The 20,338-nt window shown below is 43.1% G+C and overlaps 1 protein-coding gene across 1 annotated transcript in view; it reads right to left on the bottom strand.

Annotated features, from left to right (window-relative positions):
* Positions 1-4,168: 4,168 nt before the first annotated feature.
* usp43a (ubiquitin specific peptidase 43a) overlaps positions 4,169-20,338 on the bottom strand; it is a 60,520-nt gene continuing 44,350 nt past the window's right edge. The window contains exons 10-16 of the mRNA XM_086119847.1: positions 17,359-17,436; positions 17,085-17,214; positions 14,536-14,655; positions 13,031-13,280; positions 12,525-12,683; positions 10,267-10,422; positions 4,169-8,679 (exon numbers count right to left, since the gene is read on the bottom strand). Coding sequence (XP_085975973.1) covers positions 7,637-8,679; positions 10,267-10,422; positions 12,525-12,683; positions 13,031-13,280; positions 14,536-14,655; positions 17,085-17,214; positions 17,359-17,436 — 1,936 coding nt within the window. The 3' untranslated portion in view covers positions 4,169-7,636. The remainder of the gene's footprint in view (positions 8,680-10,266; positions 10,423-12,524; positions 12,684-13,030; positions 13,281-14,535; positions 14,656-17,084; positions 17,215-17,358; positions 17,437-20,338) is intronic.

The raw sequence follows: 20,338 nt of genomic DNA, 5'->3' as shown, positions 1-20,338 counted from the left end.
GAACAGTTAACATAATGTAGCCGGGTCTTTGGAAAGACTGGACTGGACACAAAATAATTTTTAGGTGGGCTTTATTACCGACTGAACAATGAAAAATTGTTCAGCATTAAGATGAAAGATTGAGATGTTAACTGAATTTTAAAAGAGTTGGAAAAGGGATCTAAGAGATCAAAGAAAATTATCTAACAGATTAAGGAAAATTTCACCATAACAAACAACAGCAGTGGCTTGCTTGATAAGGAAAGAGAAATAAAAATACATTATTTCCAAGCCCCAACAATCCATGAAACTTAAAAGTGCAATCATTACAATCCAATGTGATGAGAGGACACACTTACTCGACACTTTCCGGCATGTTGGGTGTATACAAAACACGTGGAAAAACACAAATGATCTCCCCTCTAAAGAACAGATACACAGTTCATATCATTTCACAGTCAAAAAAACATATTTACATCTTGTAACATTGAGAAAACACTTACGCTATACAGCTGTTCACACGACTCACTAGCGGCAGATTTCAAACTCCAAAACACGATATTTTGCTCTACAAATACCATTCAAAGAATTAATCACCCGTCCAAATTTAACACCTAACAAGCTTCATGGTAAAATAGCGACCAATTACCTGAATATCGCCAGGGTTACAACGACGATCATGGGTGTATCAAGTTGGGACAAGCAGTAGGCACAGTTCAACGACTACCCTCCTTCACGTGCATGTCACCCTTACTTCGCTTCCTGGTCTGATTCCCACACGCTCTATATGTTCCCGCGTGTTTTCATCTAGCGTGGCTCTTAAAGTGACAGTGCTACATTTGTTAAACAAGGCAGCCTTCACTACAAAAGTCTAAGTATGGTTCACCTGGTTACAATAAAACAAAATATAACAGAACACACAACATAAAACATGGACAGCCATAAAATCGCGACAACTATTTCTACATACGGCTTGTTTTTTCAAGCAGTTGTAGATGAAAGAAGAGAGAATCAAAGTCTCCTTTTACCAGTGGGTCAGAGACTGTGCTCCAAACGTGCATGACGTCCCACATGTCGGCTACAAGCGACATTTGAAAGTAAACAAGAAGCTGTGGCGTCCACTGGCGATAAAAGAAATGGGTTCACTTCTATCAATTTTAGTTTGGCTTCAATTCCAAGCCGTGACTCTCAGTTCCAAATACGCATCTGCGCTCCACGCCGACGCTTCTCTCCTCATCCTCGGTTCCAACAGCTATCCATCCAGCCGCACTCACGCAGACTGTCCAACAGAGCCTACATCTCCGCCGAAGAAAACGATCAATTTTAGTTTGGCTTCAATTCCAAGCCGTGACTCTCAGTTCCAAATACGCATCTGCGCTCCACGCCGACGCTTCTCTCTCCTCATCCTCGGTTCCAACAGCTATCCATCCAGCCGCACTCACGCAGACTTTCCAACAGAGCCTACATCTCCGCCGAAGAAAACGATCAATTTTAGTTTGGCTTCAATTCCAAGCCGTGACTCTCAGTTCCAAATACGCATCTGCGCTCCACGCAGACGCTTCTCTCTCCTCATCCTCGGCTCCAACAGCCATCCTTCCAGCCGCACTAACGCAGACTGTCCAACAGCGCCTACATCCGCGCTGAACAAAACAGGACTGAGAAAAACACTGACCATTACAGGCACAAAATAAGACACGCGCCCTGAGGGACTGTCAAGCGGCGACAGTCAAATAGTGCCGGCATTCCCCCCCATTAAAATCTGTGCTGGTACACACATGCTGCTAAGAAGGCACAAGCTTCAAGCACAGATCCTTCTCTTTTGACGAATGCCGTGGCCAAAACCCTGAAAACAACCCACAACGGGTCCACATAAAGGACAACAAACACCACATGAAAAAAAAACAAACGACAACTAAGGTGTCATTTTGAAGTCGACCTTCACAACACTCACAGTTCTATTGACACCATCACTTTGTAGGAACTGAACTCATGCTGCCTGCATGGAAGTCGGGTGATTGAACTGCAAAGCGCTTTTCATACTGCACTGTGTGCTGTTGTCAGACCTATTTATTGTGTATGCCGTGAGGAGCACGCACCGCGGAGTGGAGAATTGCTGGGAAGAGTGGCCGGGCGTCTTCCTTCTTAAAATGAGCAAAGCCAGGGTTTTCTTTTACTGCAATCCAAGATACATCTTGTCAAGGTGAGGTCTATTTATCGTTAAACCAGCGACAAGTCCCAATACTGTATTTACTTCCTGGTATGTTGCTCCGGTATCACTTCAAAATATGGGCATGTTGACAACAGGAGCTCCGTCGTCCTTCTTCCCAGCCGCTCAAGGCTTTACATATACGGGATATTTAATGGAAAAGCTGCTTTTAATGTTTGTATATAGAGGAATGTATCTTGTATGTGTTGTGTCCTTGTACGTGAAATGTGCAAAACAAATAAAACTGCGTTGCCTTGCTGTATTTACATTGTACAGGGTTCTCACAGGTCCTTAAAGTTCATAAAAATCCATTAAAAAAGAAGTTGTAAAATTATGTTCTTAATTTTCAGGGAAAGCTTCTAAAATCAATAAAATCCTTAAAAATTAACCTGTGGTGTTCATTTCATTTGTGTGTGTCATTTTCCCCACCTTTCCAATTCATAATTTTGTCAGAAAATGCGCCTGGTGCCCTTCCCCTCAAACCCCGCTGTTGAGCTACATGCCTTCCTGATTCCTGCTCTGCTTTTCCAGCCGTCTCCGATCAGTTCTGATGATGATCGCGTGAGCACTTCGGGATGTTGTCTTGAGAGCGAAGAAATTATTTGGCAATAAAGTTGGATTCAATCCAATCCATTTCGGGCGAATTTGACAGACAGTATGTCAAATAAAGGGTTAGCTTTGCCCCAAAAAATATATATAATGCGCCCTTCCTTTGGCAGCAATGATTTGAACAACAGCTCAGTGATATGTGGCTTTCTGCTCATTAAATTCACCGTGAAACCCCTGCTGAATGGAGAAAAAGTCCTTAAAAATGGCTAAATTAGCCCTTAAAAGTCCTTACAAGGTGCAAAAATAAAAAGCAAGTGGAAGAGTGGGAACCCTGGTGTAGTTCATCCTCAAATTTCTGACGTGCGTCTCCCAATCTGTAATGCGACACATTATTTTAGATACCTGTGCATATTATTATTATTATTTTGCAAAACTGCAATGTGGTTAGTGGTGTAACATTAAGCGGTGGATTACGTCACTGAAATCCCAAGTGAAGACCATGCTCAAAATGCATTGCCTGCCACTGTTACCTACACATGGAAACTTTTCTCCCTTTTCTTTCTGAGAAAAAAAAATACTTTGATGGTTGATAAGCCTTTTAGAAGTTTGACAGTGGAAAAGCTTTGACTTATCTGCTGCCTTCGCTGCCTCAAATTCCTTTTGATGGCCCTGCAACACAAAAAAATAAAATAAATAACATTGTTGGGGGGGGGACCAAAAAAATATATCAAATTAAGTCTGGCAAGTCTTCATGCCAGGAGGCTGTTTGAATATTGAGCTTATGTAGACCACCTTGATATTAATGCTGCCTGATGTGCGAATCCAAATTACATTTATGAAAAAAATCCTAATGCAAAAATAGTTCGTGACCATTTGATGACAGAACCTGTGAGGTTTGATTTGTTTTTCGAAATGCATCAGATGGAATGCTTCAGATCAGTGATTCGAAACAGGCAGAAAATCTGAAAGAAAATTTTTTTTTTATGTGAGACTGGACGATTTAACTTGACTAAAAGCTTAAGAATAACACAGCAGGTGCTTGAATTTATTGCAATTTTGTTTTGTTAACTGTTAACATTTAGTACATACCTTTATCCCTTGGCATGCCAACTCTGTCCTCCTCTGGAACAGCCACAGTATAAAATGTAAAAATCTCTCAAAACCATCAGTCATGCTCCTGCATGTGGTTGTGTGTGTGCGTGTATATTTGATATACAGTATATATATATATATATATATTATACTGTATATATACAGTATATATCAAATAAACACACCAGGGCTAGTGGTTTGACAAACTTTTGACATTAATCAACAGGATTCTAAATTTAGACTGGGCAGAATGGATCTTAACTGGATGTAGAAGCAGCGTGATAAAAAGCAAGAAAAATAAGCAGACTAATTTTTTTTTTTAAATCACACCATAGAAAAAAATATATATATTGTTTTTATTCATGGTCTTGGAAAAATAAAGTTATACAACTCAATGTGATTCTCACACATTCAAGGACATATCTGAGTGTTTCTAAAAGATGTGAACAGCAGGCTAGACCTTTCGCACTTCAAAACACACGCGCGTTTCATTCCATCCCTCCCGCACACAGACTGCAGATCGGTATGACTCCAATGTAGAAATCTTGCATATTATAAATGCTTGTGTTATAAAACAAGTGCTCAGCTTCAAAGAATGTAAAGTGGACAACGTTTAACTGGGGGATAGATAGGAAAAAAAAGTTCCTATCTGAAGTTTAGATGATCAATCCATAGAGTTGTTTCAAAGTAAACTTTCCATTGGAATTTGTGACACTTTTGAGGAATTAAGGGGAAGGAATGGGAACTTCACAAAATTGAATACAGTATAGTGGGCAACACATTACAAATTGGTCAGTGGTAAGAATTCGGTCACAGTGTTCAAAACAGAATGTCAGTGTTGCATTCAGTCATCAATTTGCCTGTGTCGTCGAAGATGTAACACTGCACTCAAACCGGCCGAGCTGTGTGCGCCGCGGCGGGTCGCCGATCTGACTCGATTCAGTCGAATGAGCATCATTCCATTCTGGAAGGAGAGGCCTCACCAACAAGTGAGTATTGAGTTGCACAAACCGATTGGGTTTTCTCATTTGGCCATTCGTGTACAGAGATTCTACACAATCTGGACCAGGTGTTGGGTTGTTGACAAATATATAATGGCTAGTGTTGCTGCTAGCCCCTTGGTGAAAAACGATGAAAGTGAATTCCAGAACGTAATGTTTGTATGTGTGTGTACTGCAAATGAATCCCTTACTCTCAGAGAAATTAACATCTTCATGACGATGCTGTCTGAAATGGAGTTCACAAAAGAAATTTTTTGGAATTTAAATCGGTATTATATTGAAGGTAGTGAGTGCCCCCTGCCCACCACGGCCATCTTGCGTTTGCATTATCATTCCGAAGTGTCATTAACTGCACTGTCAACAGTACATTTTGTTGCTGTAGCACACTATTAGATGTTGAACATTTAACATTTTAGAAAGTGTTACTTCAACACCAGGTATTGTGAATGCATAATATCAACACTTGACCAGTGTTAAATTTAACACCCTTGGTGTTGAATTAACACCAGCAAATTTGCAGCGGAGGGACCGGGCCAGGACTTGAAAATTGCAATTCTGCATATAATGGACGCCCATTAAAAAAAAAAATTTGTGTGTGTGTGTGTGTGTGGGAGGGGGGGGGGGTACCCAGAGAAAATCCACACAGGCACGGGGAGAACATGCAAACTCAACACAGGAAGGCCGGAGCTGGAATCGAACCCAGGATATCTCAAATCATTTTCAATTGAAATGCTACTGATCAGTTTTAGCCGTCCAACACATCCCAACAAAAATGTATGTAAAGTGTTTTAGAAAAATGGCGAGCTAAAATAAATTAGTGCTATATAATATTGTAAATGTATAAAAACAGAGAATATAATTGAATGTAAATTCAGTAAAAAATCAGTTGCAACCCCAAATTCATAAACACTAAAACATATTTTTACTACACAACAGTGTATTCGTATCGTACGATAATTGTTAGGAAGGGGTTCGAATAATGGATGGATGGATAGCAAACTGCTAGAAAAAAACCCAAGGCAGATTGGGAATCAGCGCAAAACATTCACTTAGAAAAGTTAACTTGAATCTCTGATTTGAAAAAAAATGTTGACCAGTGTAATAAAAAGCATTTTTTTTGTTGCTATGATTCAATGAACATTGTGCTGCTGCTTCTGGTGTGTTGTTGTTCTTTGAAGGTGAGCTAAAATAGGGCATGAGTGAGTCAAGCTTTGACACGCTCTCCGAGTTAGACAGCCTAACGAGCGGTTCAAAGGGGGAAAGTAAAAGCAATTGGCATTCAGTCTATGCGGCTGGTCATTAGTTGCTTTTGGGTGCTTTTCATTTCGACCAACGTGTGACAACGAATGCTTTTCTCACAATGAAAACATAGTTGCTACTTTGAGAGACGAATGGTGACGACACCAATCTGCTTCCAATGGGACCAAACAACCACTTTAAGTCTTGAATGATGGCAGCAAGAAAAAGGATACAATGAGAGACTTCAAATGCGGGGGGGATTATTTGTTGTTCACAGTTAACATTAGCTACGTGCGCTAGCTGTCACCGGCTTGCTGCTACATGTGAAAAGTTGCGATAAATTGTTTTCACAGTTTAAATTAGTGGTTACTTTGTTGGCTGTTCATATTTGGAAAATGGACTCTTTCATGTTTGGGCACTTGACTACCTGCTCAGATTGAAATTAAGCAACTAAATCTTGCGTTATCTGCCTCTTTCTGGAAAGGTGTCGCCGTGTAGTCATTCGTCACAACCACACAGTGTATGAAATTATTTGATTGTCTTCGTGGGTGCTCGTTTCACCCGCACCCGGATCCTCCTACGCCCCAAAATTAGGGCTCTGCTATCGCCAGTCCAATCCTCGATGGTCAGAAAGTCAAGGCATCCTCATGGTAAGAAAAGCCAGACTCACCAGTGGCGCAGCATGAAGCCGCTCACTCCATCCCTCTCAACTGGTCAAATTTCAACGAGTCAAGAAATAAAACAACTTGGAACTTCTTTTTAAAATAGTGGAATATTGCATATGTCTACTCTTAAAACATTTCCTGGACAGTCATTGCTTTCACAATCAAGATTTACGATTGGCGGACACTTTTCCGTCCGGAACAATTTCTATTGTCATCATATTCGACGGGAGAAATGGTTTTCAAATAAGAACAAGTTGTGCCGGAATGGATTCATGGTCGTCATTGGAGATTCCAATTCATAAAGTTAGGTGCGATTTTCGACAAAGAAGGACTTATACTGTTTAGAAGTATACAAAAAAAGCTGAGGGTTAGGGGTGAGGAAAAATACTGTTGCCCTTGACACAAACACACAATTACCGAAACAAAGCCCACATGTTCGTCAACCCAAATTTGGTCGGGAATGGAATGTGTACCGACTTGAGAATGAAAGCTTTTGAGAAATGGACAAGTGAAATAGTTGAGGTGAATTAGCAGCATTAAAGCCATTGTACATTCCCTTTCATTGAACACAATCAGTGCGTCGTGATTGTTAGCAAACTACACTTGTAAAGATTAAGGATGAAGTGGACTGAAAAAAAAAAATAGAATAATAAGACAAAAATGTGCTAGGTAGGTGTATCTGTTATCAGTGTCGTGTGCTTCCAGTGCTCAAAAAGGTTAAAGACCAACACATTGTCTAAACTGCATAGAAGTTGCTCAGGCACTTGTTTGAAGTCTCGGTAGTCCCGAGAGGACACAAAATGTCATTCGGCTCTTTGCATCCAAGCGTTGAAGCTTCATTAGAGCTTCAGTTGTGCTCTATTGCTTTGACTTGACGGGCAGGCGATCCCTTTGCGGCGTCCTCGTCAGAAGCTGGACTCTGGAACGTTCTTTTTGCGTCCCAGAGACGCGGTGCTGTAGCGCGGCCTCGGCAGGCTCCCGTAAGACGTCTTTTCTGTGGTCGGCCTGCGGATCTCCGCCGAGGGCGTGGACGTGCCGTTGCGATGCAGCGACGCCGTCCTACGTGCGCTCTGATCCGGCCTGGCGGGGAGGCTGGACGAGCTCTGTGAGCGCTTGATGTCCAACGAGCTCCGCCCCGCTCTCCCGTTTGAGAGTTCTTTGCCGTGAGACTTCCTCTGCTCACCTCCGGCCGCTCCGTTCGACAACGACGGCCTGGACAGAGTCCTTCTTCCGCCATCCTCGTCCGTGCCGTCCTTCAATCTCCGGGAGTCCTTTTCCCTCTTCAGGAAGTTGCCTTTAAGGATAGACATCAGTCCCTCGTGGCTCTTGGGCTTGAGACCTCCCTCATTTGCGACACGGCGTTCCCCGTCCGTCCGCTCGTCTTTCTGTCTTCTGAGAGTGCCGGGGAGAATGCTCGAGCTGCTTTGAACACTCGAACTGGATGCTTGTTTCATCTCCTGCTGGCTTTTGGAGGAGCTCTTCCTCTGAGAGTCTCTTCTCCTGCTTAGAGTGTTACTATTGCCTTCCTCACTTGGCGGGCTCTCTTTCTGGCGTCTTAAGGTGGACGTTTGATCCGATGGCCGCCTCTGGCCCTCTGGCACTTGTTTGGATTCGTCTCCCGCTTTAGCCAAGCAACTGATCCTCCCCGCACTGGAGGATCTTACAGGCCGGCCTCCATTCGTTTCCTTAGCGCTTCGAGGTTCGTTCATTAACGACTCTATCGGATCCTTGGTGCAGCGAGGACGTCGGCCAGACTCCAGATATTGGACCAGCTCTGCAGGATCTTGAACGTCCGGAGGTGCCGGGTCGGGTTTTCGTCGGTCTCTAGAACCAAGCGACCAACGCAGGGGTAGCACCTTGTTGAGGGTGTCCTTGGTCTTGTTGGGTGCCCTCATGCTGACACTCCGCCCTTGCAGTCCCCTCACAAAAGGTCTACTTTCAAAGCCTCCTTAAAATGACAAGAGAGAGGACAATATTTGAGTAAGAGCACCAATTCAAGGCTTCATTTATGATTTGCAGTCCAGTGGACCCAAGTTATTCGCGGCAGATGGGAGGGATAGGGACCGCGCGAGCGCATGAATACTGAACGTACGCGTAGCTTTGATGGCCATTGAAATGCACTGGGGGTTCTTTTTTTATCTCCACACCAAAAAGTCTTCCAAAAAAGCTGATACACTCAACACTCAAGTCTTTCATGGAAATCGGTTGGGTGGCAGGTGTGCAATATGCAAAATCATTGAAAAAATATATAATGCAGGGTCTGCTGCAGCTGCGGTCCAATGCCTAAATGCTGTTTGCAATGCGCGTCGCGCAGTTTTTCCTTTCCATCAAACCAGATTTGAATTGAAATCAACATTCCGTTTTTGACACAATTTATTGGGATTTATTCTTCAAATGCTGAGACTGCAATGTCTCAATTATCTCAGAGTAGACATTTCATGAAAACGTTCATGAAATCACTAAGGGATTGTTTCTTTGAAGTTAATTTACTTCAATCCAGTTCATTTGGGCAAAATGTTACCATCCCTGTAATATTGATTATTTGCTCTTGCAAAATTACATTTCTTTTTAATGTGCCTTTGCGTTCTTTTGAGAATTGTCAGCCTCATATTTTCGCTTTTGGCCGATAGAGCAGCTTGGCAATCACTTTGTCCTAATAGGTTATTTTGTCTCTTAAAACACACACACACACACACACACACACACACACACACACACACACACACACACACACACACACACACACACACACACACACACAAGGTTGGAGTATCTTATCAAAAATTGTCATTTTTCTTTTCTTGTTCTTAACAAGAGCAATCGATCATTTTCATAGACACCAGCCTTAAAGTGACACGGTTAGCTCTGTGCCCATTTTCTGGTTTTAATTACTCCACCAGGTAGTCGTTGTTTGGAGGATGCGGGTGTTGCAATCCCCCCATTTTTCAGCACCCGGACTTTCCATGCCACCCTCCCCATTAATGAACAGCCTCAAAAATACTGTTTTTAAATATTTTTTCCCTCGACTGTAATAAATGTCGAGCGCTGCATTTTAATAACCCTTTCATGCACCCTGTAATCTGATAACACGATAAACTGTCCAGTATACTTACCGCTTTCCCTGATAGTGTTAAATTGACATCCCCCTCCATGGACAATTATTGGTTGCTGTTATGACATCTGCCAATGCTCATTAGATTTCCTCAGAGATGCCATGCTCGACTTGCTGGCCGTGACTCATCACTTAAATATACGGTGCACGTGGCAGCTCAAATAGATGCCTTCTTCAGGAAAAGACAAATATAACAGGCGGTGTCTCTGGCAGTTTATAATGACATTGATTATAACTGCTAGCACCACGAGTAGCGGTTGTAACAGCGCACAACGTGTCCAGAGCCAACATGGCATCCGCACAGCGAGTTGAGAAAGTGATGCTGCAACCCCGAGCATTCCACAGCCCCAATTGCGAAATAGTTTATTGTCAATCCCAAAAGCAGCCTCACTGCAGACACTCACTGACCCCAGGCACTCTCACCTCCTTTCTCTTTATTTTCCAAGAATACGGGAGAGTCGGGGGGGTCGGGAACGGAAGACGGGCAGGTGGTCGAGGTGCGCGACACCACGCTGCCTCTTTTGCTCTCTCCTGTCAGGCGGATCAACCAGTGGTCTGATACTGAAGAACTTGTCGAGCCTGAGGGGGACAAACGGCAGCGGGGGAGGAAAGTGTGAACCATCCATTATGTAAAACACTTGCTGGAACACTATGCACTTGCAATGAGACTTTTGGAAAAGTGAGCAGGAACTTAAAAGTGTTACGACATCAGGTTCACGAGAGCCTCTGTGCCAGATATGGAGTCATTGAGATCAAATGCTCTGAGAGTCAGATGCTTGCACTGTGTTTTAAAATTGATTCAAGCTGTTATTCAAAAGACCAAATGCTTCAGTATACAGAGCGTTGCCTATCTTCTCATTTTCCGGGGAAAATGTCCAACCGTGATCAGGATGCCTGAACACGTAAGAGTTGAATTGACTAAAGTTAATGTTTGGGCATTTTAATATTGCTTTTAATATTAGACAAGGTCTTGTGTTTCTTTCTCATCCACTTGGAAACAGTAATTGATGCCTTCGTCACATCCCGGCTGGATTATTGTAATGCACTTGACTTTGGAGTCAGCCAATCCTCCATTAAGCATCTCCAGTTGGTCCAGAATGCCGCTGCTCGCCTGTTGACTGGTACTCGTAAGAGGGAGCACGTAATACCTACTCTGGCATCCCTTCACTGGCTTCCTATACATTTTAGAGTTCTTTTTAAGATCCTCGTATTTGTTCTTCAAATCTTTAAATGGCCTCGCTTCACCTTACCTCTCTGAGCTACACACCTGCCCGGCGCCTGAGGTATGCAGACCAGACATTATTAGAGCTACGAAGAACCAAGCGGAGGCTCAGAGGGGAATCGAACCTTTTGCGTTGCCGGTGCCTCTATCTGGAATGACCTCCAACTGAACATTCTGCACGCACCCCCCAGTGCCCATTTTTAAAACTCGTCTCAAAACGCATTTGTATTCTTTGGCTTTTGACTCAGCATGACTCAGACTTGATCTTAGTTTTTCTTTTTTGTGCTTTCTAATGTCCTCGTTATTTTGTTTCATGGTTTATTGTTGTATATATGATATTTGCTCCATATACAGCACTTTGTATACAGCGGTGGTTGTTTTAAAGTGCTCTTTAATGCAGTTGAGAGTTGAGAGAGAGCTGTGTTGTTCACAATCGTAAATTGAACCTTACAAGACTGCATTCATTATTTGCGAATATTTAACGCTCCCATTTAGGAAAATGCATTCAAAGAAATGCTTGCATCCAGGGGAACCTTCAATTGACTAAAGTATTCATTTTTCAGCATTCTGTTTGTATCAAACTAAGTTGCATGGCTCTGAGCTAGGACTAAATGTGTATTTTAGTTTGTGGCGGTTTTGATTTGGTTTGACGCACAGCGAGAAACCAGTATCTTAGCAACTCAGAGTATACTGGCGAATACTTCATAATGAGAAATAGTGATTGATTTTATGTCGACTCCTCACACATGACAAAGTTAAAAATGAATAGCCACAAAGAATGTTACGGTCAATATTGCAAATAGTAACTTTTGAGTTGACAAAGAAGCCTTGAAAGCTTGAATACATCTACAGCCAAATTGAATGCAGAAATCAAGAATATTGTCAGATCAAACGATATTCCTGTCGGTTTTGCTCACATTCTTACCTGATGCAAAGAAAAACAAAAACAAAAAAAAAGTTACTTTTAAATGTTAATTTCATCTAAATCTGGATTTGCTGAAATAAGTAGGTTACATTTGGCCAAATATTGTTATTCTATTGAAATGTGTCATTAATTCATGACAAAACCTCACCACAAATTCATAACGCACAATCTAATAACTCAGTATTCATGATTACATGATTGGCACTCCATTCAGTCTGCAAAATGGAGAACTACTATTGCAGGACATCATCAATGGGATAAAACTAACCTGGGCTCTTGATGCCTTCAAAATTGTCACAGCTGTTAGTTTTCTCATTTATGCTCAACATGTTTTATTCCCCTGCCCTAATTTCAATATTTCTTCACATAACCGTAACCCTTTCATGCACCCTGTAACGTGATAACATGTTCACTGTAATAAACGCTGTCCCTGAAAGGATTAATATGCTCTTCCCTTTGCGTGTTTATATACTATTAAATATGATTTTTTTTTATTTTTTATTTTTTTACTGTCCACGGTAATTGGAAGCATACCTCTGAAGGAGCTGCTGGCTGACCACGGAGGAATGATGTTGCGTCTTTGGTAGAAGAGAATATAGGCCCCTCTGGTGCAGATTTCCTCCTCAGGGACCAGGTCCACACTGCTGTCATCGTAGCTGTACCACACACCGTCCACTGAGTTCCGGCAATAGGCTGGTGACAAATATTTCCACCAGTGTGTCAATGCTACAATTGTCAAAGATTGTTTGGGAGTAAATAAATGAGGAGAATTTCCTTCAACTCCTGACATGAAATATTTGCATGCAAGAAGCTGGCCTCAGCCACAGGCCGGTGAACTGAATGAATGGAAAAACATGCTGAATAAAATTGGTGATTTGGCCTCAACTTATCAAAACAATCTAGTCAGGGCCGGTCCCAGCCGATGTGGCGCCCTAGGTAAGGTAATTCTTCTATGGCGACCCCCTCGGTCGGTGAATACATATGCACTTAGCGTAACACCCCCGCCCCCGAGCCCCCATTAGACAAGCATACATTCATACCAGTGTAGTGTCCCCCGTGCATTCCTCCATGGTGATTGCACACGGCATAGAGATCATACAGGTACTCATGTGGCAGGGTCATGTCTGCAGGCGGGTGGTGTTGGCCTGCGGGTTTTGGCCAGGCTGCGGGCCACGGCCCGCTATTCAGGTTACGCATACTCTGGCTCCTCTTAACAACATGGGGGGCCATGTCCAAGGCAGTTAGCGGGAAATGCACCAGTGATGAAAGCTTGTTCCTGCGCTCGCCTACCTGTTGGCAAAAATACCTTATGACGGTACCTGCGAATGACACAATACAGTTGTACAGCAATGCAAAGGCCAGTCGCGATAATTTAAACACATTGTTTAATGACCAGTGGCACTGTGGATAAACTGGTGAGCACATCTGCCACACAGTGCAGAGGTCCTGGCTTGGATTCTGTGCCTCGGGCTCCCTATGTGGAGTTCTGTGCCCGTGTGGGTTTTCTACGGGTACTCCGGTTTCCTCCCACATACCTAAAACATGCATGGCAGGTTCATGGAACACTCCAAATTCTTCCCATGTGTGAGCGTGAGCGCGGATGGTTGTTCGTCTATGTGTGCCCTGCGATCGTCTGGCAACCGGTTCAAGGTGTATGTACCCCGCCTACTGCCCAAAGATGGCTGGGATAAGCTCCAGCATGCCCGCGACCCTTGTGAGGATAAGCGGCGGCTTAGATAATGAATGGATGGATGTGTGTCTGTGTGTGTATATATATATATATATATATATATCAGAAATGCTTACAGTGACTTAGTGAAAATATTTGAGCTGTACTTGTGCATCACTCGGGCGATTATTTAAGATCTTGTGTATTCTGCACATGTAGAGACTGTCCTTGGTTTGATGACTTGGTCAAAGCTCAAAGCCTCTTGTCCACATTTACGCTGACAGGATGGGGTGGAAAGCTCAGAAAAATTCTGGCAGATGTATTTTTTTCTTCCTCTGTCTTGTCAGCTTGAGCTTCTGAAGTGTGAGAAAGAGGACCTCTGGCCAAAAGTACTTTGAATAAAGCTGTGATCACAAATGCCCTTCTGATCCTGAATTTGACAAAATGTGCAATACACTCTTATGACATGAACAGCTCTACTTATTTTACCTCTACTTTTATTCGCAATCTTATGAAATCTTGTCTCAGTTTGATGGATGACAACACTTTAGTGCTGTCTGTCACCTGACAGTTTCCCCATCATAGTGGACAATAAAGAATGCTTCTATTCAGTCCCACCACAATGCTGTTTAATATACCGTACATACATTGCAAATTTTCCCAGTGTGGGACAAATAAAGGATATCTTATCTTACAATATAGAATGCGATGTATTGTTAATATTATCATTAAATATGGTTCTCAACCTACCAAGAGTTTGAATCCGCAACCTCTTTCGTGTGTTTCCAGGAAATGTGTCGAGCTGCTCGTTACCTTGTGAGGCTTCAAAATATGTGGAATAAAATGGAATCGCTGTGCCGCTTGCATCTTGCGTACCTGTCGGAAGCGCTTGAGGTGAAGGATGAGGATGTCAGGCAGCGTCCACAAGCTCATCTTGACCATGCCCTGCTGCAGTTGCTTGCAGTGGGGGCACTTCCAGGCGTCATCCGGGGCCAGCTGAAATCAGTTCAATGAGCCTTCAATGTGACATGTTTTCCAAAGACAGTTGGGCCCAGAAGGAATTGGACAGCGATTTTAGCATTTTATACACCACCACAGTAGATTTTTAGATGAAAGCAACAAAATGGCCGTTTTATGTCAACTTTCAATTTGTTCTTCAAAAGTGAGACTTCAGCTCAAAAGTGCTTGAAGACCATAAACATATCTGGCAAGCAGGACACTGCTGTTTGCACAAAAATGAGTCGCCAACAGACATTTATGGTCGTTGCAGGGGAAATTGATGACTGGCGTCATCATTAGTCCCTGAAAAGTGACTGGATGGCAGACCATTTTGTGACACTCTGCCGTGTTCGAACACGTTTGCTGTCAGCACTCCACAGGTTGTCATTCTCATCGGATCTCCAAGGGACACGTACGGCCCGCATCACGCATACACTTTAAGCTGTGCGGGAGCAAAAATACAGTTTTTGCCTCACTTTGTTCCGTGTAATGAATTATTTTCCTCTCTCAGAAACAAGCTGACACGATTACATCGAATTCTTTCCATTGTGCTCCAGAGTGGAATAAAAATGAGGGGTATTACAAAAGACTTTACCTCTATTCAACCCAGAAGACGAGTAAAATGACTTATTTTATCCAAGCTATGGCATCACCACAATCAATCATGTACAATAGATCTTACACGCAGCTAAAAAGCCAACACAAGAAGGACAAAAGAATCATTCTGGAGCTGTTGTAGAGGCTTCAGCCATACTGTTGCTTTTGCTGAATGCCCTTGGGTATTAATTTGAACTTTTTAGTCAAGAAAAAAAAAATGGCCACGCTCTGATGAACCACGAAACGTTATTTCAGCACCATATGGTCGCGCAGTCGATGCTTCCAGCACTGACCAGTTTGCATAATTTAATGGCAGTGCATTATTGCCCTCAAATGTTCATCATCTGGAAGAGTGTTGTGCATCTGTCGCAAATCGTAATGTCAGAAACATAAAATAAATGTTCAAGTTTAAGAAAATTCGGAGAGAGCTGTGGTGAAAGAGGCAAAAAAATTAATGAGATAAACAAATTAACCGTTCTGATTTCGGTTCAAGGTCAAATACAGTCTTATCTTATAATAAACACAATGGAATATACTGTAATTAATTCGCACCGGTAATTTATTTTTTTTCAACAACTCTGACTTCCAAAGGAAGGAAAGGCCTCGGCAAGGTCAAGAGCATGAGAAGAGAAAAAAGATTCAGCAGATGAAGTGAAACTAAATGCCCCACTCTCAGCAATGACAAAACTACAACAACATTTGGATCGCTGTTGAATAAGTGCTGCAACGTTGTGAATAAAACGAAAATGCACAAGAAGGGCGCAAGCGAGATCCCGCATTTAGATGCATTTATGTACAGGACTGTACTTTGTGTTTTAAAACAATATGTCATCATATTTCTAATTTAATGTGTACCTGTGAGCAGAAAGCAAATCGTGGAGAGTCTCTGCCACCGAATTTCGCAGGTTCACTCATTGAATGGGGCGGGCAATCATCGCCGACAGCCTCTCTGAAACAGCCAACCCTCATCCAAAAGCTCTCTCTGGCAATCCACTTTGTCCTTGTCGAGGTGCAACGATTCGTCCATCGACAACTAATCAATTATCGAATTAATCAATCATTATTTTGATAATCGATTAATGTGTGTCACTTCACCAACGCGTACAGTTACCATTGGAGGACGCATTCGTTTTTTTGTAATGTGAACGAGAACATCAAAAGAGCGGAGTTAACAAAAAAATGAGCGTCGCACGCCGCAGCGTGAACGTAGCCTGTCTGACATTGACGTCTAGCCGCCAGGATGAAAACTACATGTCATATTCTGCACCTCAAACCTTATTGCTGCCGATTGCTTTCAATTACGCAGAGAGCTTTGAAATCCGCAATTGCGGAAACTAATTTGGGCATTGCCTGCCCTGTTTCGTCATGTTTTTCCCGATTCATCAACAAAATAAGAACCCAGATGAGGCGATTATTTGAATATTTGGTAGTTGCAGCCCTACTTCCTTGAGAATTGCGCAATGTGTTTGTGGTTCCAAAATTAAAAAAAAAAAAAAGCAGTCCAGTATACTGTATGCGGAGACTCAATACCTTACACCGGGTTGCAGTTTTTCTTCCGAGCATTGGTCGATGTGCAGTGCTTAGTTGCTTTGTGCGGGGGGTGGGTGTGAGTCACCAAATGCTATTCTTTTGCTGCAACAAAACCAACACCTGCAAGACTCTCCCATCATCTCCCTTTAACTACCGGTACTTATCTGATGGTTAAGAGAGGCCGACAAAAGCAAGAAGTGGGCAAAAGCCGTCAAAACAATGACGTGCTTGTTTTCATCAGGGAAGCAAAGTGCACTGAAAATGAAGCAAATCGTTTTGTTGAACGTGTTTGAGCTCACCTGCTCTTCTTTGGTATACAGCTGGAAACACTGGTCCAGAGTGCAGCTATGTTGCTGAAGGTGCTGCTGCTGCTGGTTCCGCACGCTTTCGGCATCTTGAACCACTTCCTCCTGGATGCTGCCAAACAGACTGGAGGAGACAAGTTGTGTTGTCAACCTTGTAATTTTGGCTCTCAGGCAGCCAAAGACTTAAATCGGTGTCAAAACGTAGGCGGACACTAGCTACGGGGCGGGGGTTATGCATCCCACTCTACTTTACGCTCATGCCGCTTACCAGTCTTTAAGCTTGTAATCCCACTCGATGACAACCTTCACATGTGGAGGTCCCCCGGGGCCACAAAATTTCAGTGCTCTAAAATGGCAACAGAGTGCAAATAGCATCAAGTTAAAACAGAGGCACAGCCAAATTTGAAGGCACCAAACGTATTGCTATTTGGAATTGAAAGTGGGGCGGCCCGGTGGTCCAGTGGTTAGCGCGTCGACCTCACAGTGCAGAGGTCGTGGGTTCGATCCCGGCTCCGGCCTCCCTGTGTGGAGTTTGCATGTTCTCCCCGGGCCTGCGTGGGTTTTCTCCGGGTACTCCGGTTTCCTCATTCCAAAGACATACATGGCAGGCTGTTTGACCACTCAAAATTGTCCCTAGGTGTGAGTGTGAGCGCGGATGGTTGTTCGTCTCTGTGTGCCCTGCGATTGGCTGGCAACCAGTTCAGGGTGTCCCCCGCCTACTGCCCAAAGACAGCTGGGATAGGCTCCAGCACCACCCTAGTGAGGATAAAAGCGGTTCGGAAAATGAATGACTGAATGAATGAATTGAATATGTGTGCGTGTGCGTGTGCGTGTGCGTGTGTGTGTGTGTGTGTGTGTGTGTGTGTGTGTGTGTGTGTGTGTGTCAGTGCCGTTTTTTGAGATGGGAGGGGTTGAGGAGTGGGAAAATTGGGGTTTCTTTCTCTGTGACATCTATTATGAATTCCTCACTGGCCAATCATGACTCCGGTTATGATTGGCCCGAGTCATGATTCATGACTCCTATTTTTTGCCCATGCTTGCGTGAGTTTCCTCCGATATCTCCTGCTCCTTCCCACATTGTAAAATCGCGCATGTCAAGCTCCATTGAAGACTTAACTATTCAACAATGTGGATGTGAGGATGAACATTCGCAGTAGAATATTGACGGATGGATGAATAATAATAATATAATAATAATAATACATTTTACTTGTAAGCGCCTTTCACAGCACTCAAGGACACTTTAAAACTAAGAGCAAACAATAAAACCACAGATAAAATTATAAATAAAAGAAGATTTAAGTTGAATATGCAAGTCTGAATAGGTGGGTTTTGAATGTGGGAGGAGAGTCAATATTACGAATATTGGGTGGAAGTTAGTTCCAGAGTTTGGGGGCAGAGCGGCTGAAGGCTCTGCACCCCATTGGGCTGAGACGGGCAGAGGGTAGAGAGAGGTGGAGGGAGGATGAGGACCTGAGTGAGCGAGAGGGAATGGAAAGTTGAAGAAGATCTGACAGATAGGGGGGGGGGCAAGGTTATGGATGGCTTTGAATATATAGAGAAGTATTTTGAAATTGATTCCAAGTTTGACAGGGAGCCAGTGGAGCTGTGGGGTGATGTGATGGAAGGAGGGGGTTCTCGTGATGATCCGGGCTGCTGAATTCTGAACAAGTTGACGTTTATGGAGGAATTTGTGATGGACACCGAAAAGAAGTGAATTTCAACCGTCGATACGGGAGGCGACGAGACTGTGAACATGGATAGCAGTGGTGTGAGGAGTGAGAGAGGGACGCAGACGGTTGATATTGCGGAATATAGACTATTAAGTCCTAATAGACGATTAGTGTCATTCAACACTCTCTCTCTCTCTCCCCCAATCTCATACGGTTAAACAAAGGATTTAGACATTTTGATTCGGTAATTCTACTACAGTAAAAATGGTCAGACTCGCATCGCGGCCTACATTGTGTTCAACCATTGTACATGAATAACACACATCATCTTATGCTTGCCGTGCCTGTTACTAAGGAGCACAGCCTTGCACTGTGGTTCCAAATGAAAGTTTCATTCACAAGACTAAAAAAGACTTCCGTTTTAACTTTGGGAATAAACTAAATTTCCATCAGTCTGATGATGGGTCGTGATAATGGGTGTCGCATTTACAGAGTAGGGCGAGTGAGTTTTGATGTCAGGTAGAGAATACACCGTGTCAGAATTCAGCAGCATTTCAAGTTCGAGCAGACTATCAGTCGTCCCAAATATTTGCTCATCTTGTTCAATTGTGCTTGACGTCCCATGAGATCCCCGGCTGAATGTTTACAGCAACAGCTCATTTTCAGGTGACGGGAATGCTGAACTTGTTTCATCTGAAGGTACAAAACTGAACTTTTTGGGATATTAAAAACTATAGCTTCGAATTAGATCCATGGAGCGTCTAATCATCATCGTTACATCGCTAAACTGTTTATGATTGCCATTTTCTCAAAATTACGTCGGCATTTCGCCGGCGAAGAAAAACCTCGCTTTTAAGGTTGTATGCAATACGCCTCAGGGCCTCATGGGATTTTGTATCGATGGCAGGTTGATTGAGAATTTAAAACACGGAAACACATTTATAAAAAGGATAATTCAGCTGACAAAATAATGCCACATTTAGGTTAATATATTAAATTAGGAGACCTGCCTGGGCACAAAAGTCTTGAGAGCCTGATGAGCCCATCATGGAGGCACTTACTCCCCGCGAGCTGGTATTAAGAGTGTTTCTCGGTCTGCCGGTAAATTGGCTCAGTCCAAAGAGTTTTTTTTTTTTTTTTTTGACTGCGACGCATTGGATTCTCTTTGAAACAAACTCTCCTGCTTGTAGGTTCACTTAAGAATGTCCTTTCATGCCCCAGTGTCAAAAGGAGAAGAAAAAACAAGCTCAACATGCTTGCAGAATCTTGCAAACACTGACATTTTGTCTTATATCTCAGCACCACCCAAAAGCATGACCTTTCCTGCAGCTCAGTGGCAAATGGTCCGAGTAAACCCTTCAGAGCTGCTCTCGATGAGTTGCTGATTATCGGACGGAAGTCATACAGCCATCATACAGTACTCAATGTGCTGTCCTATGATATTAATATTCCGCACCTGCTTTCAAGTTTTCGCAAAAGCCAGTATGCAGCAAAGCTCCTTTGGAAAGTAGCCTTTCATTTATTTCAAAAAGATTTTAATGCAGGGCAGCAATTCATGTGGATAAAATAAACGTG

This window comes from Hippocampus guttulatus, chromosome 9 (assembly GCF_054856545.1).
Source record: "Hippocampus guttulatus isolate MCC_2025c chromosome 9, RoL_Hgut_1.0, whole genome shotgun sequence".
Lineage (NCBI taxonomy): Eukaryota > Metazoa > Chordata > Actinopteri > Syngnathiformes > Syngnathidae > Hippocampus > Hippocampus guttulatus.
Note: the sequence above shows the minus strand (reverse complement) of the source record. Positions and strands in the feature narration are given on the sequence as shown.